Here is a 27,984-nt window from a genome sequence, read left to right on the forward strand (position 1 = left end):
TTAGTCCATGATTAGCCTTAAGTGCTACAGTAACCCACATGTGCTAATGACAGATTAATTAGGCTTAATAAATTTGTCTCACAATTTTCAGATGATTTAATTAATTAATTTTCTATTAGTATCCAAATACTCATTCCGACATCCTGTGAAACATTCGATGTGACACCTAAAAACTTTTCACTCATCAATTAAACAAGGGCTTAATACCGTGATCAATTAATTCCTTCAAAACATTTGAAAATGTTCTTATTATTAAAAGTCCATTACCACAACTAAACATAGTTTAAGCCCTAACAACATTTTATTCAGTTGAGACGACACGATGACTTTGCAAGTTAGGCCAAGCATTGGCAGGAAGCTGACCTCCAGTTCCTCTTCAGTTTAAGAAACAGTCTAGAACAAACAGCCAAAAGAAGCACTAAAGAAATAGTCCACAAGCCCAATAAACAAACAGCCCACCAAGGTAGGTGTGGCCATGCGAGCTGTGAATGAAAAGAAAGTCTGACACGCCTACAGAAATTTTGGAAGAGCACGTAACCTACGCAGAAAATATTTCGGAAGCGCGCGCAAAACTGCTAGACGGAGGATTTGGTCCGAACGGCCGGACTCTAAGACTCCCCGGATTTGGGGGGGTGTAACCAACAAGTGTGCACCGAGGACTTTGACGAATAGAAAACCTCCCTATGATTATTGTGGGCCTTATTAGTGCGGATTGGGCTGTTGTTGTTTACCAAGTAAGTATTTTTTTAGTACTTTCCATTGAACGAATAATGTTTTTGTCTCACAATAAATCAGCATAAGTATCATCATAAGTCAAATTTCAGCGAAAAATAAATTAGATGTTGTCATGGTTTTGGACGCTTTTTAAAAAAACATATTTTACAAGACAAATATTCAAATTAAATTCGATTGCTCCATTGTATTTTTTATTATAAGTTATTGGAACTTAGCAGCCGCTATAGAGCCAGCTAACCGCAATCCGCAACATAGACGTCAATCCGCTACAGACCCGCTATGACTATTTTGTTCCCTTGCTACGAAATAATATATGATTCTAACCCAATATAATAAAATAAACAACTCATAATTATATAGGAGTACCGTAGCAAAGCGCTTTTCCTAACGTAACATGTGTAATACAATAAACAAATGTGATATACTTTTTTTTCAATAACCATTTTTCCCACTGGGTTTTGGGTTAGAGATTTTAGTGCACTACAAGAAATATGTCATCTTATGACGACTATGGCATGACATGTTATCAAAATGTCACTAAATCGATCAATTTATGATGTTCTTTTGAAAGCCATCTCAACTTAGTGACATATATGATTTAATGTCATAAAAATATTTTCAATGTAGTTAAACTCCATATCGTGACAATGTTTGCCATGTTAGGGGTTGTTTAAATCCCAAAAATATTGCAAAATTCGTCAAGATTTTTCGTCACATCAAATCTTACGGCACATACATATAGATAAAAAAAACTAATTGCACAGTTTATCTGTAATTTGCGAGATGAATCTTTTGAGCCTAGTTAGTTCATGATTGGACAATAATTATCACATACAAATAAAAGTGCTACAGTAGCTATTTGCAAAATTTTCTGCAACTAAACAAGACCTATATGTTGACAAGGTAACAGTAATATGTCAGTGTTTATATGTGGAGCTGCATATTTTTTATTTTGTTCTTTAGCTTTCTTCTTTTATTGAAAAAAGAGAAAGAGAAAAACGGTAACGGTTGTTTGATTTCTTCCGGCTTACATATGTAAAGTCTCTTTTTGATTTTTTTTATTTGTTTCAACAAGTGATGTTTGTTTCTGATGTGTTTTTTACAGGACATTGAGAAATTTCAGCAACCTAAGGTATTCGCTCATGCTCATGACACCAAGAAAACCTAGCTGCCAGTACCTGTTGAACTATTAGTTTGGTGACTAAGGTCACTTCTGAGATAGGGATCTTTGATTTCTATTTATTTATTTTATCTATGATAACTTTGTGACTAAGGTCACTTGGTGAACTAACAGTTTGTTGTTGTGATGAATATAATAAATATATTGATGAATGACTTGTGAACCTGTTGATTTGGTCATGAATGGAATATATTGTTGGACCTATATATGTTAATGTGGATTGTTTGATGTGTGGGTGGGGTACGTGATGGTATGTATCGAGCCAAATCAATGAGTCATCCTATGTGACAGTGCTTAAGAACCTTTGACATAAAAGTAGAAGTCATAAATGCTTGTGACATCTAAAAACAATGTCACAATATTATGACATGAGCACTTAGATGTCACAAGTTATCATTAAAGACACGCATCTTTTGACATTTTAGTTTTAGTCAACTTGGTGTCATAAATGGGGATCTATGACTTATTTTTAGTATATTATGACATATATCAAATGTAAAAAAATGGCACATTTTTTGTAGTGTGCTCATCACCATGATCATCTCTTGCTCTATCACTTGGTATGCACTAACCTCATCTAATCCACATACACTTAGCATATAGGTTAGTACTATGGGTTTCATCAATTATCTAAAACCAAACTAGAGCTTTCACCTGCTACGTAGCGAGAGAAGTGTGTGCATCGAGCACTAAGTCCCAGGAATCCTGGGTGGTAGCAGGCCATGCCCATCCCTAGTCATGAGCTCAGTATGGGAAGGTGGAGTGGGCCCACCATGGATCTATGGTGGGCCCAACAAGGGGCCATTGTCACCTGCATCATCGTCAGACCTCACCATCTTCGCCCACGACAAAGAATGGCAATGGTTGTCAACCCTTGAAAGACCTAATTTGGTTTTGGATAATTGATGAAACCCAAGTACTAACCTCTATACTAAATGTGTGTAGTCTTAATGAGGTTGGTACATGCCAAGTGATGGAGCAAGTGAAGATCATGGTGATGACTACAAGATGATCAAGTGCTCAACTTGGAAAAGAAGAAAGAGAAAAACAAAACTCTATGGAGATCAAGGCAAAGGTATTGCTTAGGCTTTTAGTTTTGGTGATCAAGAGAGGGTGTGATCACATTTAGGATAGTTAGCCGTACTATAAAGAGGAGAATTCTTTGGCTAAGCGGTTATCGACTTCCACTAGGTGTCATTGTTCATGTGCATGTGTCGATGAAAGCTAGTCGGCAGTCTACCTTGGGGTATACCCACGGTAGTAGTTTATCGGTAGACGGTGCGCAAGCTACGAACTCGATGGTGACGCAAGACACAAACAAGGTTTTTATCCAGGTTCGGCCGCCGTGTGGGCGTAATACCTACGTCCTGCGTCTGATTGTATTGGATTGTGTTGAGATCATGTGTGTATGACTTGTCCTCTAGGGGACCCCTGCCCCTCCTTATATATCCTGAAGGGACAGAGTTACAAGCAAAATATCCTATTTGGTACAATATCTTGTAGCCTTGCGGTGTACGCCGACCAGTCGTGCGCCGCACGTCTTCATCCTGTGGGCCGAGCCACCTCTGATGGTGCGGCCCATATAGGTTCATGAGGGTATAGGGGTTTATACCCCCACAGCATGCATTTAGAACCTAGTGAGCTAACTTAACTACTCCTAAGAAAATGATTGTGAAAATGCTAACATACTTGCATATGTTGGTACACACATGGTGGTGTCGGCGCTTTTGAGAAAATGAAATGCATATTTTCTATTGCGCTGGTGGAAAATTTGGAGAAGTGGTGGGATTGTTTTTCACTGGAAAAACACTCACCAGACGTTGGCCTCAGAGGCATCAGACACTGTGTGTCTAGTGTGTTGTTAGTTTCTGGCGTAAGTAAGCTGTGTGATAGGACGCTTACATCGGACGCGTGCTAGACACTGTTGGCGCATCCGGTGATGCATGACATCAGCAAGTACGCAGGCGAGCATTTTTTGACTGCGGAGCATCAGACTCCTTGGAGAGCGTTCGGTGTCCGTGTCTGGTGCCCCTGTGCATTTGTAGTGCTCTCTAAGTAAGGGTCCGGTGTTGAGGGGTGCGTCCAGTGGTACGTGTTTGATGACCCCGCATGTGTTTCACCCTCTTTGCGTATGGGTCTGATGTGCATCGGAAGCGTCCGGTGCCCACTTGACCGCGTTCATTAGTTTAAAAGTGACCATTAGAGATCGACGCATGAGATTCAAGTAGGGGACACATGGATGTCCTCTGAGCACCAAACGTAGTGTTCCAGCGTCCGGTGGTTACTATTTGAGCGTCTGGTGACCCCATGTTCTGCCTAGTGAAAGAGTCAACGACTCTATTTGTTTGAGGGGCTTATAAATAGTTGTTGGCAGGCTTGGGGCTCACCCTCTTGGTATTCTAGTATACTTGACATCGTTGTGAGCCTTAAGCAAACACCTCCCACTCATCTCCTTCATAGATTAACCATCTTTGTTAGATTGGGAGTGATTCCAAGTGTATTTGCTTAAGTGATTGCATCTAGTGGCACTGGTGAATCGATTTGACTATGGTTTTCTTGTTATTCTTGGTGGTTGCCGCCACCTAGACGGCTTGGAGCAGCGAAGGAGCATTGGCATGAGTTGGTGATTGTTCGTGGTCATCTCTCGGTGATTGTGAGGGGTTTTGTACCTTCCTCGACGGAGAGTCGAAAGGTAACTCCAGTGGATTGCTCGTGTCATTGAGCTACCTCACTTGTGGGTAGGTTCTTGTGGTGTCCTAGTGAGGACGAGGTTCGTGCTACACCTCTTAGCCACCGAACCACCAAGTGTTGGTCGACACAATGGGGATGTAGCGTGCCGGCAAGCCCGTGAACCTCGGGAGAAAAATTGGTGTCTCAATTGTGTTTGATTAGCATTCACCTGGTGCTTGATTGTTCATATATTAGTGATTGGTTCATCCCCTACACGGCGGTATAAACATCTCATCCTATCCATTTATTTACCGCAAAGTAGTGTAATTAGTTTAGTTGCTTACTTTGTCTTGTGTAGCATAGTTCCCTAGTGTACCTTGTAGTGACATAACTCTTGTGTGCCTAGTAATCATATCAACTAGAATTGTTAGATAGGTAGCTTACAAACACCCCATTAGAGCTTTACTTTGCTTTACTTTATTATTTACTAACCTCTTGCTCTAGTGAGTTTGTAGAATTTTTAAATAGGCTATTTACTGCCCCTCTAGCCATATTAGGACGTTTCAACCCTCAGCCATAAGCCATTGTTGTTGATGTAACCATTGTCATTGTCGTCATCACCCTTGCCCTCGCCATCATGGTCATCATCCGACAAACTAGGGCGCGTGCCCCAATCTTAGTATTCAACAATCCTTAGACACACCGTATAACAATTACCTCTTTTACCTGGAGATAAGGCTCCAGCACCATGTGTACTTGTGGCTCTAGGAGGGTGATAATCTTCTCATCTAGGATCAAGTCCTAGTGGACACACCAAGCCATGATGAAATAATGACAATCATCCTCATCATCAATGGTTGTAGCCAGAGCTCCTTGAACCTTCACACACAAGGAGCCAAGTATGATTGTGTCGTGTTTGAGCTATGAACATGGGATGAGATCCCTTTCATCCCCACAATTACTCTGAACCGCAGTGACCTAGTCGACACCATGGACGTATGGTGCCACTGGTGCCAGACCAGAAACAAAGACATACCTTAGTGTCAAAGTGCCTAGGACCATCTCAAGATCCTCTTAGCGGCTGAAGTGCATGATGAAGTCCTCTTGGTCATGGTGAACAACAAAGACAACATTACTAGGCATGACATATACCTGCATGATTTGCTCCCACAATTACGCCAGTGAAGTTGCTGGTCTATTCTCCCCAACAAGGATGACGAGGGTGATTGAGAACTCCTCAGCCATGACAACCTCCGCCAAACAAGGAATGCTCAACCCACCGCCTTGCCATGGGGTCTTCAGTCGACACCGGTGTGAGGGTAGTGACCACGATGATTGTCTCATGGCACCATGAGCTCGAGAGAGGGGGACGAAAGTGAGTGGTCAGTGGATGCCAAGCATGCAGACTCGGTGTCACTTGTGCCTTTAGTTAAGCCATCGAGCGCGTCGTGAACTAGCAATTCGCCTTCATTTGGTCGGCTACTAAGCAGTTGAATCAAAGGCTTATTAGGCCTATGGGATACGCCTCACAGCCCATGGGGCTGTCCTCCATGGCCAATGTCGATGGCTTTACACCTGCCAAAATCCTTAAGTATATGGCAGGGCCAAAATATTGGCTAGATGTGAGGCCAGCAACCTACCCATCACGAGCGATGGCATTGGCACATTTGTCGCCCAACACATTGCTCCAACAATGGGAGATGGAGTGCCTTCCCATTGATGGTGGTAAAGGTGATGCCGTCGTCGACACCGCTACATAGCAGCTATCCCTTACCCGCCACATGGAATGTCAGGGCAAACTCTGCAAACGATGTCTTCGAGTCATTGAAGCTGGCATCTCACCTAGGCTATGGCAGAGCAAACCAAAGCAGGGGAACCTAGGAAGGGAGAGGCATTGGGGTTGAGGCCAAGCGATGACACCATATAGGCTTTGTGGGGGTATAAACCCCTATACCATCATGGGTCGACATGGGCCGCACCATCAAAGGTGGCTCGGCCCATAAGATGAAGACGTGCGTCGCACGATGCTGGTCGGCGTGCACCGCAAGGCTACAAGATATTGTACCAAATATGATACTTTACTTGTAACTCTGTCCCTTCACGATATATAAAGAGGGACAGGGGTCCCCTAGAGGACAGGTCAGAGATCACATTACATCTCAGATCAATACAATCAGAGATCACATTACATCTCAGATCCATACAATCAGACACAAGACGTAGGTATTACGCCCATATGGCGGCCGAACCTGGATAAAAACTTTGTCTGTGTCTTGCGTCACCATCGAGTTCGTAGCTTTCGCACATGTCTATCGATAAACTACTACCGTGGGTATACCCCAAGGTAGACTGCCGACTAGCTTCCGTCGACAGTGGCGCACCAGGTAGGGGGTGTGCGTACAACTCTTCAGACAAACCAGATGGCCATCATCCCTGACTTCGTGGCCGTGGTGGGCGGCTTCACGTTCATCGTCGGCTTCAACAGCTTCACCGCCATGACCACGGAGGAGGCGTAGATCCAATCTGCGCCGACTTCTTCTTCATTGACGTCGGTTGTGGCTCCAACCATGTTGGCTATGACTCCGACTACTCCAGCAACGTCTCTGACCACGCCGACAACGCGTCACCCGCTTTCCTGCTACAAAGGGAGGCAGATCGGCGATATCGACCTGCTCGGGCTATCGACCAAGTTGTTTGGCCTACTTGCTCTGACCACCAGTCGTAATAATAATCACCGCGAAGAACGGCGCTACGACAACCGCGACCATCGTCATGACAACAAGTCAAAAAGCTCGAGGGCCAAACAATTTCATCACCACCAACCAGACTTTCATCGATAAGTACACTTCTAATATTTTATTTATTTTTTGCATAATATTTTTTATTATCTTTCAAAACAACTTTTTTGTTAGCCGACTAGTTTTTTTCTCCTACATGAGTTTTCTAGAGTCGGCACTGTCTCCGACTCCTCCCTACACGTGCATGAGATCCGCCCTCTGCATTTCGGGTGGTCGCCAGTAGCTCTCTGGCAAGGCTGGTAATCCTACGCGTGCCTAGGTTCCGCACCTCATACTGATTGTTGGCTACACCAGAGCTGGTACAAGCTCTAGGATGAATTAACTACTCGTGCTAATTTTATAACAAAAAATCTAAAACTTATCTCAGTGCTAATTTTTTATTTAGAGTTTATTTATACATCATGTACTACCTATTCTCTATATTTATTTTTTAGGAGTTTGGCCCAGTCAACAAGCTACGCTCGGGGACTCGTCAACTATTCCCTACGCTGTGCTCGGGGACTGCTCCGACTAACGAGCACGTTTATGTTTCCAACCACGCTTGGAGACTTGTCGACTGGTCTCCACGCTGTGCTCGAAGACTGCGCCGATCACCGAGCACGTTTATGTTCCCAACCACACTCGGGGACTTGTCCACCAGTCCCTACGCTGTGCTCGAAGACTGTGCCAACCACCGAGCACGTTTATGTTCCCAACCATGCTCGGGGACTGGTCGACCAGTCTCTATGCCGTGCTCGGAGACTATGCTGACCACCGAGTACGATTACATTCCCAACCGTGCTTGGAGACTCATCAAGCACTCCCTGCGCTGTGCTCGGGACTTGCTTCGATTACTCTCCGACCATAGCTTGGGGACTGCTTTTCTCAGTTACATATGAATTGAACTGGATAATTTTAATGTTTTAGACCTTGCTACAAGGCTCATACTTCACCTTCCAGTAAGCTCGGGGACTGCATCGTTATGATGCACCTCGTGATGCATCTCAGCATCAAAATTTCTACGTGGATTTTTCTTTTTAGACCCTAGCACCACGTGACTACGCCACCTACTACCAGACTCGGCGACTATTGTTTTTTAAGGTCTATACTTTTTAAAAAAAGTAACTGGGCACACTTCACCAGAAAAGAAATCTTTTTTCTCAAGAGCACCATACATTATTCAAACAACTTGCTTCTTCGGTATCGACACTGATCAACTGTCAACTATTCAGGCATTTTTCCTACTGGTCGGAGACGTCAAGCCTCACTGGTCAAAGAAGCTCAAGACGACATGTTATATCATAATACATGGAGCTCGTGGACTAGCTGTGGGGGTATAAACCTCTATACCCTCATGGGTCGACATGGGCCACACCATCAGAGGTGGCTCGGCCCACAAGATGGTCGGCGTGCACCGCAAGACTACAAGATATTGTACCAAATAGGATACTTTACTTATAACTCTGTCCCTTCACGATATATAAGGAGGGGCAGGGGTCCCTTAGAGGACAGGTCAGAGATCACATTACATCTCAGATCAATACAATCAGACTTAGGACGTATGTATTACGCCCATACGGCGGCCGAACCTGGATAAAAACTTTGTCTGTGTCTTGTGTCACCATCGAATTCGTAGCTTGCGCACCTGTCTGCCGATAAACTTCTACCGTGAGTATACCCCAAGATACACTTGCTGACTAGCTTCCGTCGACAAACTTGTTGTGCAACTATAGGGGTACCACTGCACATTCGTTGCCAGTGGTGTTTGAGGTGGCGGCATCTAGACCAGGACATCCTTGTGGGGGAAACTAGGTTCCATGGGATGACACGGAGGGGGAGAGAGGGAGGAGAAGACGTGAGGGAGGAGGATCCAGCGTCAGGGTCAGGAAGCCATTGGCACCAATGGGGTGGGAGTTGGGACCGGGTGGTCACCGGCGAGGCAGCTAGCCTAAGTGGAGCTAGCTAGGCTAGGCTGCAGGATGCGAGTGCTCCTTCTCACTACATAATTTTTTCGCCATAGGACAATTTGAGTGGATGAAAGAAGAGGGCTAGAGGGACTTATATTCGTGGTTTGGATGGTTATGGCCTAGATATTAGTAGATCGCAAGTTTATTTACATTCAGAATATATAATTGCTCGTAATGCTACTGACTTATTGCAGACAATAGTGAGTGTTCACGCGTCCTCTTTCTGAGAAGAGTCAAAGGGTATGGTAATATTTGTCATAACCGCAATTATATTGCTTGTTGCGTTTGCGTGCAAGAAATACCAAGTCAGTTTGTAACACAAATATAGTCACTACGCTCTCAAATCAGTATCGGCTTTATTTAAGGCGCTGTTACATTTTTGGCCTTGTAATTAAATTCTACGCGACCGAGACCATCGACACTTTCTAGGCGCCGTTCATCAACGGTTTCTTCATCTCCCAAGCAGTCAGGCTTGACACTTTGACGTCCACGTCACCGTTGTTGAAAACGTAGAGGTGAGCATCCTTTCCAATGGCGATGGACGGGTAGACCCGTGACAGGATGCACGTCCTGCCTCCCGCGCCGAAGCTCTCGACCACGGACCGATCGATCTGTATATTGGTGCCATGTCGCACAAGGGAAACAAACACCAACAAGATAAGAATCAGCAGGTGATAAAAGTCGTAATCCGATTGCCGCTTGACAAATATCATAGATGGTAGTAGTCAACAATTGTAACATACCAAGCTTCTAAGAGCGATCTTGCTGCTTGAAATGTCGGTGTGGACGAAGCCCGCAAAGGTCGGCTTGTACAGATCTGTACTAAGAGATGACCTGCCCGGCCGACACAACAAGAGAGAAAACACAAGCCATGCCATTCAGTTTTATGCAAACATTGTAATGTGAAGTCACAGGAGACCGGACAAAGTCACGGGAGTATTTCTCGCTGAGAACCTAGTGCTCAAACGTCCTAACCACCAAGTGTTTCATCTTGTGCACGTGTGTTACTATATTTTCACAAATATTTTCAAGGGTTAAGTTAGCACACTAGGTTCTAAATGCACATGGCACTCGATAACCGCTTAGCCAAAGAATTTCCCTCTTTATAGTATGACTATCTATCCTAAACGTGATCACACCCTCTATGGTGTGTTGATCACGAAAACTAAAACCCTAAGCAATACCGTTACCTTGATCTCCAAAAGGTTTTAATTTATTTTTATCTTTTTTCCTTTCTAAGTTGAGCGCTTGATCATCTTGTGGTCATCACCATCATCACCATGTGCTCATCACTTGCTCCATCACTTGGCATGTACCAACCTCATCTAATCTACACATAACATAGAGGTTAGTACTTCAGGTTTCATCAATTATCCAAAACCAAACTAGGGTTTTCATCCGGGAGAACGTACGGTGCCTGTGCGGCTTCAAGCTCCGGCGACAACGACGACTTCGGCGATCACAAGAACACATATCAAGATCACATGGGTCGTGCATTTCACGAGCAAAGCTTAGATGGATTGTACAACTACATTTTATATATCTTAACACGTGTTTCAATAGCATGTTGCTATGATTAGATGGATTGTAGTGCGACGTGGTCCGAAAGCACCATATATTTTTCATGGGCTCTTGTCATGTTTACTTTTTTTTATCTCTGTAGCAATGCACGAGCATTAGTGAATGAACACACCTATTGTATACAAAAGAGCACAAATATGAATGAAGTGTTTTTTGTTAAGATAATTCATAATTGTATCATCGAAATATGACACCCTGTGTACAGGATTATTGTCCCGTTGCAATGCATTGGTACTTCATGTTAAACAACAAAAAAAATGCCATATCAATGTTGAGACATGGGCGACACCAATACGCGACGGCGCCAGAATGAACTACGGTAGACAAGCAGTAATAATCCAAAGCACTCTCTGCCTACGGAATCTAGGTGCGATAAATATAAAGGCAAACATTACTAATAAACCGTGTGGGAGTAAAAAAAAAATATGGGTAGTCCTTGAAGCTTGGATTTCCCACAAATAAAAATAAATAAATGAGGTGACCTTTTATTCAATAAAAATCAGTCACAATGGTACAGCCCTAATGAACAAAACTCGGCACCTAGGCGTACTTGATGTTCTTTGGTCACTTTATGAGGTTGGTGATTGCTATACAGACGATGGATATCTTCGTTGTGTACGTGCTGCTCTGGTTGAGAGGCGATGGGCTGGCAACCTTAGTGAATGCGTCATCGCATCTGAGCGCAAGAGGTGCGGCCAGCCCGCCTCACCTCTTCCTTCCCTGCGGCGTAATTGCGTTCGTTGATTCTTTCATAGGCGTTCAGGAACGCGTCATCTGCTGCGTCGTACAACTTAAGGCACTGTCGCAGCACCGTCGTCGTCTTGGCGTCTGTTCCCGGCTTCGCTAGCCGGGCCCTGATCTCGACGAGAACATTCCCAGTGTTGGCAGCACCGACCAGAGCCGCCACTTTTGCTAGGCCCCAAATATCTGCATCGGGGCTCTCATGGTGCTTGCCCAACTCTAGCACACAAAAATCATAGTCGACGCGCTTATCGCTCTCGGCAGCCGCCTTGCACGTCGTCACCACCGTAGCGTCGGCACCATGAAGAACAAGAATAATGGCGACGATGGCGGATGTGGTGACAAGGATACTCGATGGACTCATTCTTTTTGGTGTAGTATAGGAACAGAAAAGAGAAAACAGATCACGTGCAAGGACGTGTTGGCAAACTAGTTGAGTACTTATAGCCTATAGGCAAGGCAGAGTAGGTAGGTAATTATTGACATATTTTAGATTGACAACTATGTGTTTATGCTTATAAATCTTATCAAACCTTTCTATATTAAGGGGGTGTTTGGGACTGCTCTGCTCCACGTTTTTCAGCTCCGCTCCACGTTTTTTAGCCAAACGGTTTCAGCTCCACGCACTCAGTTCGAGAAAAAAAGTTTGAGTTGTGAGAGCACCTAAAGAGGTACTCCACGAACTCCAGTTTTTTTGTGGAGCTGCTCCACGGCGGAGTTTATGGAGCAGAGTTCGTGGAGCAGTCCCAAACACCCCCTAAAGTGGTAGGATTTAATTAAACATACAGACAAATACTAACTTATATGGTAGAAAATATAGGTGATTTTGCATGTGGACCAAGCACAGCTCACTACTAGTATATTCTCTTTCATCTCGAAATATATGATACTCCCTCCGCATATGGTACATTGTAGCTTTCACAATTTATCCACAAATATAATACATTCTAGAGGAGAAAACTAATTTTACATTGAATACTTTCTATTTATCAACCAATCACAATTAATAATCATCTAATTCGAAAATAAAATAGAGACATTTACTTGCGTGGCCTTCAAAAAAATGCCTCTTCCTTGTATGACTTTTTTTTGAACTTTCTTCTATGGCCCTCAAACGAATTTTCATTCCTTCTATGACCTTCCGTCTGTTTTTAGCACTTAACGGTGTTAAGCGGAGTAAAAAGGCCATATTACCCCTAGCATGAATTTTTTTTCACAAAGTTTGGTTTGTTTCTTGTATAAATGAAATTTTTTAGCACATACTGTACTGCTGTTGAAATATTTATTGTGATCCAAATATGTACTATTATAATATCTAAATTGTCAATTTATTTGTTTACTATTACTCAAAATATACAAGAAACAAACCAAATGTCACACCCGGTTTTAAAGAACAAAACCAAGCTAGCCATATGTGTGCCCAAGAAGTCCACACATATAACAACAGAAAGGAACAATATCAGAAACAATGTTATATAGCGAAAACATACTTATAATTAACACTTACATCAGAGTATTGCGGAAAGGTAACTAATCTTCAGGCTCAATCTACACAGGGATGGTTGACTGGGGGTAACATATGCCTAGCACTTCTTGTATCCTGAGGACGTCCTTCATGACTCCATCGCTCTTCTGATCAACTCTTTCTAGTAGACTGGATGGGTGGGAAATAGCAAGAGTGAGCACATATCGTACTCAACAAGTATAACTATGGGTTCATGAGGCTCAATTAGCTGACACTGGTTTGACTGCATAGCTTTTAATAGTGGATAACATGTTTAATCATTGGATAGCAAATATCAAGGTAGCATAAATAATCCCATAACCACATGATCAATGTATACAAGAATTAAGAATAACACATATAAACAACATAATAAACCATCATTTATCATCATTAATCATGTTCATCAGTGTCCATCTATTCCGTCAGTTTTCCGGGGCGCCCGTATCCGTGGGCACGGCTAGTATATCAGATTTAACACTCTGCAGAGGTTGTACATTTTACCCATGAGTCATGATTTACCCTTTCGCCCGAGGTAGCTAGTCTCTTAACCCCCTTCCTAGGGAGGTCGGTAGGGATCACTATGAAGTCTTTCAAAAGTTCGTCTAACATGTTAGGACCGCAAAGTTTCCTTCGCGAGCAGATATAGATACCCCCTTCCGAATGGCACAATGACGCGCAACCTATACACATAGGGACAGGGGCTCGCACTATACCCGTGTCGGTTCAGCCCCTCTAGCGCCCTTTCGGGTAACCTCTAACAAGCTAGAAAAGGTCTTCATACTGAGCTAAAGCCAGAGCCATATAGCCCTCATGGTTGTACGAGTTGTCCCAGCTTTTGCCAAGGGATAAGTCCTTATGGAGGATCAAGATCAATCCAGCAAAAGCCAGTGTTCTTTCCACCCTTTATATTCAAGTTGCTAGAAAGCTTATTTTATTATTTATTATATATTCAAATATTCATGTTACAAGATCATGGATTATAATAATCAAGCACTAGCAAGAACTACCCAAATGCATATCCAAATAGGTAACAAGGAATTCAGGATAACAATCATCTATGATTTTGCTAAGGTCATCAAGATGGACACATGCATATGATAAATGTTATACTAATTGTGTATAGGTAACAAGGATAGTCCCAAGTTATACTTGCCTTAAACACTTGCTCAATTGTTACGTCATAAACTTTTGGTCATCATCTTCTGATCTTCAGTGCCCACAAACAGTTCTCCTCTACTCGTAGCAAGCACCACACATAGACAAACATACAAGCAGCAAATAGAAACAACTAAGAACAACACATCAATCAAAAAGATAAACTTTAAAAGAGAGCACACTAACGGCACTGACTCGATGTTACTACGATCGCGAGAGCATAAAACAACCCAAAATGGAACTATCGCTAAAGGAGACATGACTATCCATATGTTTGCAATAAATGGAGAAGATAGACTAAAAACTTGATGCATTTCATTCGTTGAATTAGGGTGATGGACACTTAAAAAGATATCTTTGGATTAACTAAATTATATTGAATTATAAAGGTGGGATTAAATCTTGGTCATGTTTTATTTATAAATATTTCTATAGTATTTAAGTTATTTAGACATCTACAGTTTAGAAAGCGTAAACCCGGTGATAGCAACTAATCAAATCTTTATATGTTTCATGTCTCAACTAACCAAGTTATAATTAGTAAATACACATTCGAGTTCATATTCATCAAATTAACATTTATTAGTAAAACAAAATAGAGATAAATCTAAATTACCTTTTAATCCAAAAAGGCATCGCATAAAATTAATCAAACTGCATCTAAACCGACTTTATATGGATCATATTTAAACTAGGCAAATTATAATTAGTAAATACATATTTAAGTTGATGAGTAGTAACTATAAAAAGATCAATATTACCTAGGTTGCTTTTATTAGAAATAAGTTTGCTTAATTATTAATCAAGTTAAAGAATTCATAAACATGTCACAAGTTTTACACCGTTGCTAACACGTAGCTTATGGTAGGCGCGATCGCGATGCAACCAGAACGAAATTACAACCCTAGGTTGGTTTTTATTAAAAAGCTATTAAATAAGTATTAAAAATTACATTTAAATCAATAAATTCATAATTGAAATACGTCATAAACATTGATACTACTATGTAGCGCGCGATGTTACGACAATAACGCAACTTGAATGAACTAAATTAGAGTTAAGATAATTAAACTGTGGAAATTACCGACGAGTGGCAATTCTGTAAATACCTCGTCTTCTTCCTTGGTCCATCTACTACGGGACCGTAATGGCCGTGGCTGCCGCATCGTGCTGGGAGGAGGAAAGGCAGGTGGCCCGGCTGGTCAGTGGTGCCGCACGGTCGCGCGTCGCCACGCTAGGGCTGCCTGGGCGCGCAGCGTGCAGGCCCCCTTGCCGATGGCTGCGGCTGAAAGAGGCACCGGCGGTAGCCTCGCCTGCTGCACGCGCGAGGGGAAGGGCCGTGTGCTGGGGCACGGGACGGGCGTCGTGGGGCCGCGGCGTGGGGCTTAGGTGGTGGTGGAGCCGAGGGAGAGCGCAACCGCGCAGGACGATGGGGTAGCCGGAGAAGCGAAGAAGATGGCCGGTCATGGATGAAGCTCGAAGAGTTAGGAATCAATCAAACGGAGATGGATTCGTAAAATAAATGACGTGCCGGTGTAGAAGAAAACGAGATCATGGTGCAACCGGAATTCACCGGAGATAAGAAACGTGGCCGGAAAAGATCGCCGAACCTCCGCCGGAACACAAGCTGTAACGAACGAACTTCGGCGTCCGATCTGCGTTGATAAGAGCGGCGGCTCGTGAAACGGGCTGTACTTTTGGAAAGAGGACGTCGAGAAGAACACCGACATATATATAGTGTTAGGGTTTGACGTCATAAAAAAATAGATATTTTATTATTTTCTGATTTAACTAATTTCGTGATTAAAATAATTTCAGAAAAGTCCAGAATTGATATTTAAGGTCCGAAAAATACTCCGAAAGCTCCAAAAATTATGAAAAAATTCTTAGAGATATTTTAGAACATGAGGAACCCAAATAAAGTATTTAGAGCTCATAAAAGATATCTAGGAGTATCTAAAAATTAGATTATGCTTACAGAAAAGTGGAAACGAGTTTCAGAAAAATACTGAAATAATTCACGGTAAGTTTTTAGAGATTGATTGAAGGTTGAGGAACTGAAAGGAGTGATTTTGGGTTACACAGAAAAGATTTTGGGAAACTCGAAACGAAAGCATAGGCTGGAAAACAAAGAATAAAGATGTGCCGAACAAGGAGCAAATTTATTTTTTTTATATCTTCATGAGCACTCAAATACAAAACTAAATCAATTTTCATCTATTTTAAAAAGAGCAGATTTTAGAGTGTTACGCCAAACAATATGTTTCTCTTATAATAAATCTGCGAATAGAGCTTTCAGCCATGACTTACATTGCTTATCAAGTGAACATGTTGCAAGTTAGGAGGCCCTGGTCGGAGGGAGGGGGCAGTCCCAGGCCCTCTTTGTCCGGATTAGTGTACGGCCAGTACGCAACAAGAATCTACGAGTGTATTTGGTTTAGGCCTAGTTTAGATATGAAAAGATTTTTGGATTTTGCTACTGTAGCACTTTTGTTTATTTGTGGTAAACATTGTCCAATCATGGGCTAACTAGAATCAAAAGATTCATCTCGCGATTTACAGTTAAACTGTGCAATTAGTTTTTATTTTCATCTATATTTAATGCTTCATGTATATGTCGAAAGATTCGATGTGACAGAAAATCTTGAAAACTTTTTGGTTTTTGAGATAAACTAAACAAGGTCTTATTTTCTAAACTAACCGGGCTAGCAAAACTAGGCCAGAATAGACCAAGCCTATTTCTAGCAAGCTAAGATGGACTTGTTTCGTTGCATTTGCTATCAAAGTCTCATTAGCTGTTTGGTTTGCTAGTTTGACTTGAGTAGAGTCACCTTTTCTGTGTGTAGGTAAGTTTACCACTATTCAAGCAATTTATGTGGTGCGCAAGCGAAGGACAAAGGAAGTAGGCTGGGCACAGTGGCAGGGTGTGCACGGCGAGCATCACAGTGAGCAGATCCACAGGGCAGTGGTCACATCAGTAGCACCTCGTCTCTTCCTAGGCTGACGAGCACGGTGAGCATCTCTTCTCTTTCATGGCATCAGCGGCCACGGCCTACACGTGCAATGGCGGCTCCTTGAGCGCAGCGGCGAAGACGGAGCACACCTCGGAGTGGAGAAGTTTTTCCACATTGTCCTCGTCACGGCAAAGAAGCCCGAGCGTCGTGGCGGCCACCATGACGCACGGCGGGGAACTCGTACTACTCGGCCCGTATCGCTTGCCGCAGGAGGTCTACAAGGATTCGAGTCGAGAAAGATGCGAGCTCTACTGTCCAAGAACAATGATGGCATCCGGCACCACCTAGGCTCCTCGCGACAGTCCTCCTCCTCCAGACTCCACCACTACCACCACCGCACCGGCTTCGGCTCCCAACACCGCCACCGCACCAGCTCCGCCGCCTCATGGGACCTTCTCCACCGCGGTCGTCCTCCTCCCGATACCACTACCATCGCACCTGCTCTCGGCAACACCACTACACCTGCTTAGGTTCTCGACACCACCACCGCACCAGCTCTGCTGCCGCACGGGGCCTCCACCGCTGCACGTCCTCCTCCTCCTCACACGACCACCACAGCACCAAATCCCAACACCTCCACCGCATCGGCGTCTCACGACACCACCACCCGCACCACCTCTGCCGCTGCATAGGATCTTCGTCGCCGCATGTCGTCCTCCTCCACGTGCGGTACATGATGGGCGGGGCGGTGATGAGAGACAGGCATGCGGCTGGCTCCAACCTGGCTCCACTTGAATGGCCAAACCGGGCGTTCGATCCTATTCTGGCTCCAGCGGTACGCATGGCCAGCCCAAGCTAGACGTACGTCAGGCTCTTTACAGGCAACCAAACAGACAAAAATTAGCCTATGAAATCAGAACTAAAACAAGTCATCCAACCAAATACGCCCTACAAACACGACTCAAGGCCCATGGCCTTAGAAAGGCGACCGCAGTCGGGGGCCAGGCTCTCGGAGATGGCCTCTGCTAGCAACATCAGCAGCTCTCTCGTCTTCGCAGAGTACTCCGCAGCAACATCCCTTTGCGGTTCGCAATACAATGTGCATCAATTGATGATAGCGGATCGGACAAAGTTCAATTCGTATTTACTACTGTACTACCTTAACTTTGCAGGTTTGGCAGGGCAATGGAACTCAGGGTGCACGAACATCTTCAGGTAGTCCCTCCAGTACCTAGCGTCGTCGACGACAGATTTGAATATGATCCGACGCGTATAGGATCCATTGGTCCGGCCTCCATGTACTCCGTCTTCTCCTCCTCTGGTAAACTGAATAGTTCCTTGCATGTCTCCATCACTGCTTCTTTGAGATCAGCTGGCACGCCATGCATGCATGGTTGGTCACCTTTCATGCATCTCATGGCAGATCGAGATATATATACACTCCATTATTAGTCTACATACTTCTGCGTGGCACGAAGAACAGCGTCGTGTGCATAGATTGCCGGTCTTACTCTTACCACATGAAGCTAGAGTCCCCAGTCCTCGCACGCTTGGCCGAGGTCCCGGATCGCCTGCGCCCGTTCATCGGCCGCGCCGTTGACGACGAGGACGTCAAAATCGATGACGGGGATGCAGGCGTCGTCGCTGCCACCGCATGTTCGCATGTCGTCCGATCGAGAGGAGGGCGCCACCGCCGCAGGGTGGCCGTTGTGCTCGCCCTCGCCGCCGTGGAGCGATGCGGAGAAGCTCCCGCCATGATTGTGCAGAGCGATTACGGAGTGGGCGCAGCAGCCAGCAGGTGCGTGGGTGATTTTTTTTTGCCGTGGCGTGTCCCAGGTGCTCTACCAAGTACGACGCGGTTTTTTTCCCTTTAAGACATATACCCTCACTCCCCCACCCATTGGATTCGCTTTGAGAAATGTGCAAACACACATCTCAAAGCAGTTTCGCATTGAAATGTGTGTTTGCACACTTCTCAAAGCGAATCTAATGGATAAAAGAGTGAGGGCACATGCCACAAAGAAAACTTTACCTACCAAGTACAGCACAACGGCAACCGACAATCGAAGGCGATGCAGCTGCCAGCTGGAACATGATAGACAAAGGCTACATGGATCAGCCGTTTCGTGTACTTTTCTCCGAGGGCATGCAGTTCAGAATACAAAATGCAAAATGTCAATAACTTTAAAATAATGAAATGCAAAGTGTTATATTTTCATCCAAAATACAGAATTTATTATTCTCATTATAACCACCTAAGGCTATTTTAGTCTTTTTTTGACCAATTGAAACCAAAATCCAAAATGAAAAATAGTCACGTTTTTATCAAAAAATTTGTATGGTGTTTAGTTTCTTCATGTAAAATGATGGACCAAAATCTAGAATTTTTTGGATGAAGGGGATCTAAACACCCCTTAATAACTTTCGTGGTGATGTCTTTTGCTGTTGATATTTTTCGCGATGTAAGAAATTGGATTTGCCATTTTGTGTCTTGAGCTAAGACAAGACCACGTGGCGCATCCGCAATCACGATTTATTTTCTTATAAAATACATGGTAAAGATACGGTGTATATGTGTTAAGAGACTTGCAAACGGATCGCAGAGCGTCATAGCCTCATAGGCATGGAGTACTTCTATGGGTTACTAGCACGAGGCGTTTTATTCGTAGCTGTTTAGTTATGAGATTGGAAAGTACTTCTTTCGGTACCTTAGTCTACCTATGAACACTAACAAAGACTGGCACATGATTGAGAATAGAATTAAAAAGTGACTTAGTAGTTGGAAAGGTAAAATGCTTTCGGCTGGAGGTCGTTTGGTTTTGATAAACTCGGTGCTCTCTAGCTTACCGATGTTTGTGATGTCATTATTCGAACTACCTAGAGGTGTGTTAGAAAAAAATTGACTGCTTAAGATCAAGATTCTACTGGCAAAACGACCAACACAAGCGGAAGTATAGATTAGCCAAATGGGAAATTTTATGTCAACCTAAATTTCAGGGTGGTTTACGTATACAAAATTTGTACTTACAAAACAACTGTTTGTTAAGTAAATGGTTATTTAAATTGTTGAAGAAAATGGCATGTGGCAGGAACTTTTGAGGAACAAATACATCAAAGATAAGACTCTAGAGAGATGTATAAAAAACCAACCGACTCGCATTTCTGGAAAAGCCTAATGAACATCAAAGAGATCTTTATGGGCTTTGGTTTGTTTAAGGTGAAAGACGGATCACAAACCAGGTTCTGGGAAGACACTTGGTTGGGAAACAAACCGCTTAAGGATAAATTTCCTCTGTTGTTCAATATCGTAAGAAGAAAACAAGATTCACTAGCTCCTTAGTTCATCTCCACTAAATATTTTTTTCACCAAAATTAGTAGGTGCGAACCTAAGGGATTGGCACAGAGATGTAGCTTCTTTACACGATTTGAACTTATAGGAGGAAATGAATGTTTTTGTTTGGGCTTTTCAGGCATTCGGAAGTTCTACAGTTAAATCCTTGTATGTTGTGTTAATTAACAATGGGTAAGTGTTTCACAAGATATTTGGCGTATAAAAGTCCCTATGGAAATAAAAGTATTTTTGTGGTACTTAAAAAAGGTGTGATTCTAACAAAAGACAACTGTTGACGATAATTAACTCTAATTTTCAACCATCATTTAACCAAAGGAGAGATCTAAAATGACTTATAAAGTAAGGTTATAGGGGCTTATTCTAACGAGTTACACGAGTTGTGTTGTTCTCACTTGCCTTGTAGGATATTCAATATTTCACCATATAAAAGTATCTTAAATGAAGAATCTGAGTACACCATTGTGGAGAGCTCGTCGAGACGATCAAGACGGACATATCATTTATCATATTTGGAGCACCAGAGAGAAGTCCTCAATGGATATGACCTGGAAGACTCTAGAAGACCTAAGAATAATCATCCATTACAAGACCAGAGACTAAGCCGACAAGAATCCACAGCTCTACAAAATAATCTTTTTTCAGGGATTTATCCAGAAGCTGGGAAAGAAAAGGATCCATCCACGACATGACTCATTACGCAAACGGATCGAAAAGAAGCACTAGAAGGACGTAGAAGACACCAGAAGACATGGGAACGAAGCGGGAAACCGGCGGCGGTTAGGTGGGGCCGGCTGGCCTGGGCCCATCTAGAAGCCTCCTCTCCTTCACGTGGCGGCCTCCAACCGACCTCTACGACGCATCCTGACCCTTGTTCTACGTCGGTTTGATCCAAGGGCTGCGGTTCATCCCACCGAGCTATATAAGTAGAGGCAGACCCTCTGGAATTAATCAATCAATCAAGCATCAATCAATTAGTCCATCATATCTCATAGTTCAGTTTATAGCTCCACCAATTAGGGTATAGCTAGATAAGAATAGGAATTAGAGGAGTCAAGCAACGCTTGGATTCCGGATCTAGTCACGAGGGGGCTAAGTAAAGCCATGTACTTCTCTCTTGTATTCAACATTGTTAATCTATTTGAGTTATTTGTCTTCTAGTTTACTGTGTTTATGTTCTAGTTCATCTTTTGTTCTTCTATTTCATCTTATTCTTGTTCTAGTTTGTCTAGTTCATCATGTTCTTGTTTAGTTCATGTTCCCCTCTAGTTCTTATTCTAGTTTGTGTATGAGTCATAATACTTGATATGACTTGGTATAATTATATATTCATAATTATAATATTCATTACCTACTTTGATTATATATTTAGTATAGTTGGGTTAGCTTTGTGTTTATGCCCTTGTTCGTATAGCGCTTACCATTTGATATTAGGGGTGGGTGGTAGAAGTTATGTAAGCGTGGTGCTTAGACAATACCTATCTGTGAATGCACCCTATGTTCCGGGTCATGTGGTAGATCGTGAAGGTGACAACTTCGTTGAGTCCTACATAGTCCACTCCATGAATATAGGACGAGTAAGGCGGAGTTGCAGAGTGATATCTTGCTATGTTCCTGACCCACCTTAGCAATGTCTCTTGTGTATTGAATACAAGTTAAGTCATGACTATGATTACTAAATATAATTGCACTAATTAAGGTAGCTCAATGACCTATAGTTAGAATAACCCTAGGAGTTAGTCTCTATTTTCTAGTTCTTTCTAGAATCACGCCCAAGTAGAAAAATGCTCGATGGAATCTCTTTGAGATATGATTGACCTGTTATTAATTATCCTTATTTATGATATGATTGATCTCTGTTTCTAGTATTGATCTAGTGGAACTCCTACCACAAGTGTAAGATATAGCTTTCATACCTCCAAGTATCTTCTCAGTGGTAAAATTATAAATAACGATACCTGGAACTTTCCTGGGTGAAATGCTACAACGGGTGTATTTTATCTATGCGCTTGCGGATAACCTTTATTCATTTTTTATAGTGACATGATCATAAGTACAACCACATCTTTTGGTGTTGTGTTGGGGATGATAACCTAAGCAATGTTAGGAGATGTCCCGAATATTTCTAATGTCTTTACTAGGATAGTTTAAATTTCTTGTTTATAATCGTATTAGAAATATCAACAACAACCTAGTTAGGCGTAACTGGAATGGTGACAGGAGATGTTGCTTCTAATATCCAGAAACTGTTCAACACCTTTTTTATTGTCTTATGCCAAAATTTTGTGGCGCATTGTACATTTACTTTTCAGAATTTTGCCAACTCAAAGTATTGATGATCTTTTTAATAGATGGTCAAAATTGGCTAGTAAGAAATATAATGCATTGTTATTAACAGCAGCATCGGCGCTTTGTTGCGCAATTTGGATAACAAGAAACGAGGTGGTTTTTGATAAATGTAGATCAAAATCTTTTTTACGGGTTTTTTTCAGGGGAACACACTGGCTTCGGCAATGGGCAAATTACAGCGACCTACGAGAACAGCTGACCCAAGCTGGTCAGCATCTAGAGATGTCGGCCTTACACTTCTTTGGTTCTAATGGGTCGTATTGGTCTTTTAGTCAAAACTTTACCCTCATTCTGTTATTCCTTCTATTTGGCTATAAATGGAATTATTTGCAGCTTGTGTCTTTGCCTACAGGCAGAACATTGTAACTTGGTCTGATTCTATCAGATGATAGATGAAACCGAATATGTACTATCTTTTATCTAAAAAAAAAGTAAACAGGCTCTATATATTAATAGAAAGCTAGATAATCATTACTGACATATTATTACATCACCCTATTGCGGAAACGATTTTTTACTCATGATTAAAAATAGTTTTCTTAGAGAGGTTTCTAAAATCAACACTACATGTACCATTGATAGGAAAGAGGTGACTCTTTCAGTGTCGGACTTTATGCATTTCTGTTAGAAATCCGTTTTCAGGAGCAGTTTCTTAAGTAACCACCCCTCAAAATGTATTCAGTTCTAAAAGGTCCACATCCTTGTTGAAACCTTTTAGCCAACCACTAAACATATGATCTATATTGTGGGGTTTTAATAGACTTGTCGCAATAAAAATAAAAGACCAAATTGAGTGCTTAATTATCTCTTATGAAAAAAACAACAAGTGTTGCTACCTTGCCAATTGGGTTTTACTAGAAAATCTTGTGTCAATATAACTTCTCACTGTAGGTACCGTAGGAAATTTTTTATTTTCAACGGCACTTTCACCTTTTAAATGAGTTTGGTAGTGTTTGGGATATCAATATGTAATAAAGTTTGGTAGTGTGACTTCATTGAGAATTGTCCATTTGAATGCAAATTCCAATGAAACTCATCTTGCTCATGGGCCAATTGTATATTAGCAATGTGGGGCAATAAATTATGCCACTTTGCTAACTTAGGACCTATGAGGTCTCTTTGCCAAGATAGACAATTTAGTGACGGCCTAGAAAGGACCTCCACAAATGGATTATTGACCGAAAGAACAATCCCTAAAATTGGTTTTTCAGTGCCACTTGGACTTAAATATAAATTGTCCCTAAAACATTTTTGAATTTTCTCAATTTTCCTTTCATATTTGAATTTCAACCCCCCCCCCCCTCGAATTTCACATATATCAATTGATTGCTACGTACTCTCTCGGTCCATTTTCCACTTAAACTTGGGCTCTAGGTTCCTCAACTTCCGCGAAAGTCTACTTTTCATCCCTGAACTCTAAAACCAGGCAAAATACATCCCTCAACTTTTTAAACCATGCACATTACATCCCTGACCTGGTTTTGAAAGCGGTTTTGTCTTTTTCTTTTTATTTATTTTGGCTGATTTTTTAAAAAATCATAGTAAACCAAATAAAAATCATAAAATTGAAAATTTAATTTTGTTCGACTTTAGATGAGTAGATCTACACATTGAATACATAATATGGTATGCTTTAGTACAAAGTTTTTGTTGTAGCTTTAGATCTATGTTTTTTCTGTAATTAATTAAAATAATTATAGCTACAGTTTCTATGGTCCAATTGTGATGAAATTTATATATGTGGGCTAATTATTCTATGCTTGAGTTGTAGTAAAAATTTCATACTAATTGGATCATGTATTACTTAGTTATAGATTTATTTAGTAGGTTTATGCTTGTCAAATCTTAATAAACCTATAACTAAGTTATACATGATCTAATGAGTACTAAATTTTTGCACAGTTTAAACATACAATAATTAGCCCAATACAAAAATTCGCCACAATTAGACCATAGAAATTGTAGCTATGAATTATTCTAATTAACTACAAAAAACTTTGTAGTAAAGCATACCATATTATATATTTACTGTATAGATCTACTTATCTGGAGTCCAACAAAATCAGATTGTTCTATTTTATGAATTTATGTGATTTACTATGATTTTTTTAAAGATTCAGCCCTATAAATAAAAAAAGACAAAACTGCCTTCAAAATTGCTCATAACCATCTTGGGGACGTAATAAGTATGGTTTTAAAAGTTGAGGGATGTATTTTTCCTGATTTTTAAAGTTTAGGGATAAAAAGTAAACTTTTGCGAAATTTGACATAAAATGGATTTTTTTTCCTTTTTAGAAACTCTTGGGCTCTCTACTTACTGGACTGTTGAATCGTAGCAAGGCCCAGACGTGGCCCAAAAACGTTTCGTCGCTCATCCCTCACCGACAGTCCGTCATCTACCTTCGCATAAACATTCAATAAAATAAAAATAATAATAATAATAATCTACCTTTCGCAAAGTTCCTCAAAAAAATCTACCTTTGTAAAATAAGAAAAAAAAAACTGAACTGAATCTGAACCATGCATGGGTCCATGGCTGCCACAGGGAGTCAGGGACTCAGGAAGACGCCGGCCAGGAGGTCAGGCACCAACCACCAGAGCTCTCCATATTGGTGGATCCGCCCTACAGACTGCATTGCCAACTATTAGCCCATCCACTGAAGCTCGGAATGAAGCATTTCCGGCTGCGGTGACAAGCGTGCAGGTGGAGGAACTTTGTGCTGGCGTCGCATTCCTCCAAGAAGAGTCTCGAAAGCTGACAGGCGATAGTTCTTGTTCTTGGCAGGAGATTGCAAACCAAGAGCCTTCATCTTGAGCTGTTTTCGTAGGAGGGGCTCATCAGTCATCAGCAGGAGCAGTTACATCAAGGGCGAAGAATATGATGTCCCTTGCGATCGATCTCGAGCTGTAGCCGAATGCTATCGACAGATTTTAATTTGCACTAGAGCGCCTTCCGGCCTTGGCAGTGTTTCAGTTTCAGTTTCCAATCAAAAAGTTCTGAAACCGTATGCTTCCACCAGCCGGCAGGTCCATGCAGCACGCACATCATCAGTGTGGCCATGCAGTCTGTGCCAGACTACAAGATGCTTTCAAACCGAAATCTTTTGGAATAGCACGGCACAGAGCAGTAGTATTGGAGAGAGGTCAGAACAATCGCTCGATAGATGGTGGATGAGAGTGGTTTATCTTTCCAAAAGAATCTGTCCATACAACACTTGGTTGTTTTAGGCTCTCCTAACATTTATTTTTCTATCTTCTTCTTCCTCGCAATACCCTGTTGCGGCGTGGTAGGGGTCTCGCCGGAGCTCCACCATCATGGTCATGGGCGTCTCTGCCCCAACGACCTAGCACGACTACCTCTGGTGCCACCGGAACTCTAACGCTGTTATCTCCTGCCGTCTCACCGCCTGACCGGCCTATCTTCTCTTTTTAAGATTACTGGATTTTGAAAAGAAGAGAGGGAGATACGGAAGATGGAGAAAAAGAAATAATAGGTTTGTTCTATAGCATTTCTCTTCCAAAACCATGGTAGTGGTAGTGGTACATAGACAATGTTATATATGTATTGAGCTTTATTAAACAAACTTGCAATACACTGAAATGATTTGTGATGGAACATCGTAACAGAGCGGCTATGAAATAAACCATGTCACATGACAAAGTACGTCGTAACCTTATGGGCAAAGTTTAATTATATATGATAAAGATCATATATATGTGGCCAAACAAGAGTTTGAGGCGGCGGACCCGCCGGACGAGACAGACAGCCCAGAACAGATAGGGGACACACTACGAATTTGGCATGCATTAATCCATACGAGTACATGCATGCGACAGCGATACGAACCCTCCTTTTATATGGAATGGAAATACTGACCAGGATCAGACCACGCAAATCCGACAGCCATGTTGCCAAACTGCGGCATCATCATGTTCATGTCGCCGCCGGCGCCGCTGGTGGTGCCGGCGCCGAAGCCACCGTGGACCAGCGCGCCGAGATCCCCTCCGCCCACCAGCCAGCCCGCCTGCTGGTGCGGTACCTGCATCATCGTCATGTCCCTGTCGCCGGCCGTCCCGGCGCTGTAAGCAGGCATCAGTGGCATGGACGACGGCGCCTGGGGCTGCGCCACCGTCGCCGCCGGGACTTCCTGTCCCATCCGCTGGAGTCGCTCGATGGCGTCCTTGACGCCCCTGAGGCGGCTCTCCACCATGCATCCGAGGCTGGCGATCTCCTCGACGGAGAGGCCCACGAGGCCCGGGCGGCGGCCGGCGATGGCGTCGTGGAGGAGCAGCGTGGCCTCGCGCTCCCGGTTGTCGCGCTGCGCCTTGTGCAGCTGGTCCCGGAGCTTGTCCATGCGCTGCTTGAGGAAGCCCTCCATGTCCAGCATCTTCTTGCACTGGTCCAGCTCCGGCACGGCCTTGAAGCGGGCGAGGACGTGCTCCGCCGTGGGGACGTCGGGCCACACCTCCGCCTGCGACTCGCCCTCGCCGTACACGACGACGCAGGTGTCGACGTCGCACAGCGTCGCCAGCTCGCTAGCCTTCTTCATCAGGCCCTTGCGCCGCTTCTTGAAGGTCCCCCGACGGGTGGAGTCGTTGGCGATCCGGTGGAGGGTCACCTTCTTGCGAGCCATGGATCGGGGCTCGGGAAATGGCTAGGCGGCGGCAGCTTGGTGCAATGGAAGGGAAGGAGATGGTGGTGGTTTTATAGCACGGGACGACTGCGTGTGGAATGAAAAGGATACAGGTTGGAGCCGTTTCCGTGATATGGAAATAAATTATGTGTGAGGATTTGCAAGATCGCAGGAATCAGTGCGTGTCGTGTCCATGCTTGTGTAAGCAAGATCCCAATCCAAATTAAGAGCTCGATCCTAGCTAGGAATCGCGGGCGGATCGTAGCGCGCGCGTACCGTAGGCTCTGACGCCACACCACCGCCGCGCCGTCAAGACAAGGAGACGGTGGGATGTTTAAACAAAATAAAAACAGCAAAATCTATAGTTAACCCATACCTAACCTA

At 43.0% G+C, this 27,984-nt stretch overlaps 2 protein-coding genes and 1 pseudogene across 2 annotated transcripts; all 3 read right to left on the minus strand.

Annotated features, from left to right (window-relative positions):
• Positions 9,755-10,207, minus strand: LOC110434812 (beta-fructofuranosidase, cell wall isozyme-like). The gene is made up of 2 exons (XM_021459539.1): positions 10,073-10,207; positions 9,755-9,940 (listed from the first exon to the last, which is right to left on the minus strand). The coding sequence occupies exons 1-2, from the start codon at positions 10,205-10,207 to the stop codon at positions 9,755-9,757; spliced, it is 321 nt and encodes a 106-aa protein (XP_021315214.1).
• On the minus strand, positions 11,433-12,043 carry LOC8061019 (annotated as a pseudogene).
• On the minus strand, positions 25,908-27,600 carry LOC8064227 (agamous-like MADS-box protein AGL80). Its single transcript, XM_002453897.2, has 2 exons — positions 26,844-27,600; positions 25,908-26,032 (listed from the first exon to the last, which is right to left on the minus strand). Exons 1-2 carry the CDS (start codon positions 27,598-27,600, stop codon positions 25,908-25,910), a joined length of 882 nt encoding a protein of 293 aa, XP_002453942.2.

The sequence above is a fragment of the Sorghum bicolor genome, chromosome 4 (assembly GCF_000003195.3).
Source record: "Sorghum bicolor cultivar BTx623 chromosome 4, Sorghum_bicolor_NCBIv3, whole genome shotgun sequence".
Taxonomy (NCBI): Eukaryota; Viridiplantae; Streptophyta; class Magnoliopsida; order Poales; family Poaceae; genus Sorghum; species Sorghum bicolor.

Excerpts from the sequence above, each read along its gene's own strand:
- LOC110434812 (XM_021459539.1), bottom strand. The coding sequence starts at position 10,207 with ATGGCATGGCTTGTGTTTTCTCTCTTGTTGTGTCGGCCGGGCAGGTCA. Across the intron at positions 9,941-10,072 it reads AGATCGCTCTTAGAAGCTTG|ATCGATCGGTCCGTGGTCGA; the intron begins GTATGTTACAAT and ends ACCAATATACAG.
- LOC8064227 (XM_002453897.2), bottom strand. The coding sequence starts at position 27,600 with ATGGCTCGCAAGAAGGTGACCCTCCACCGGATCGCCAACGACTCCACC. Across the intron at positions 26,033-26,843 it reads ATTTGCGTGGTCTGATCCTG|ACTGCATGGCCACACTGATG; the intron begins GTCAGTATTTCC and ends AGTCTGGCACAG.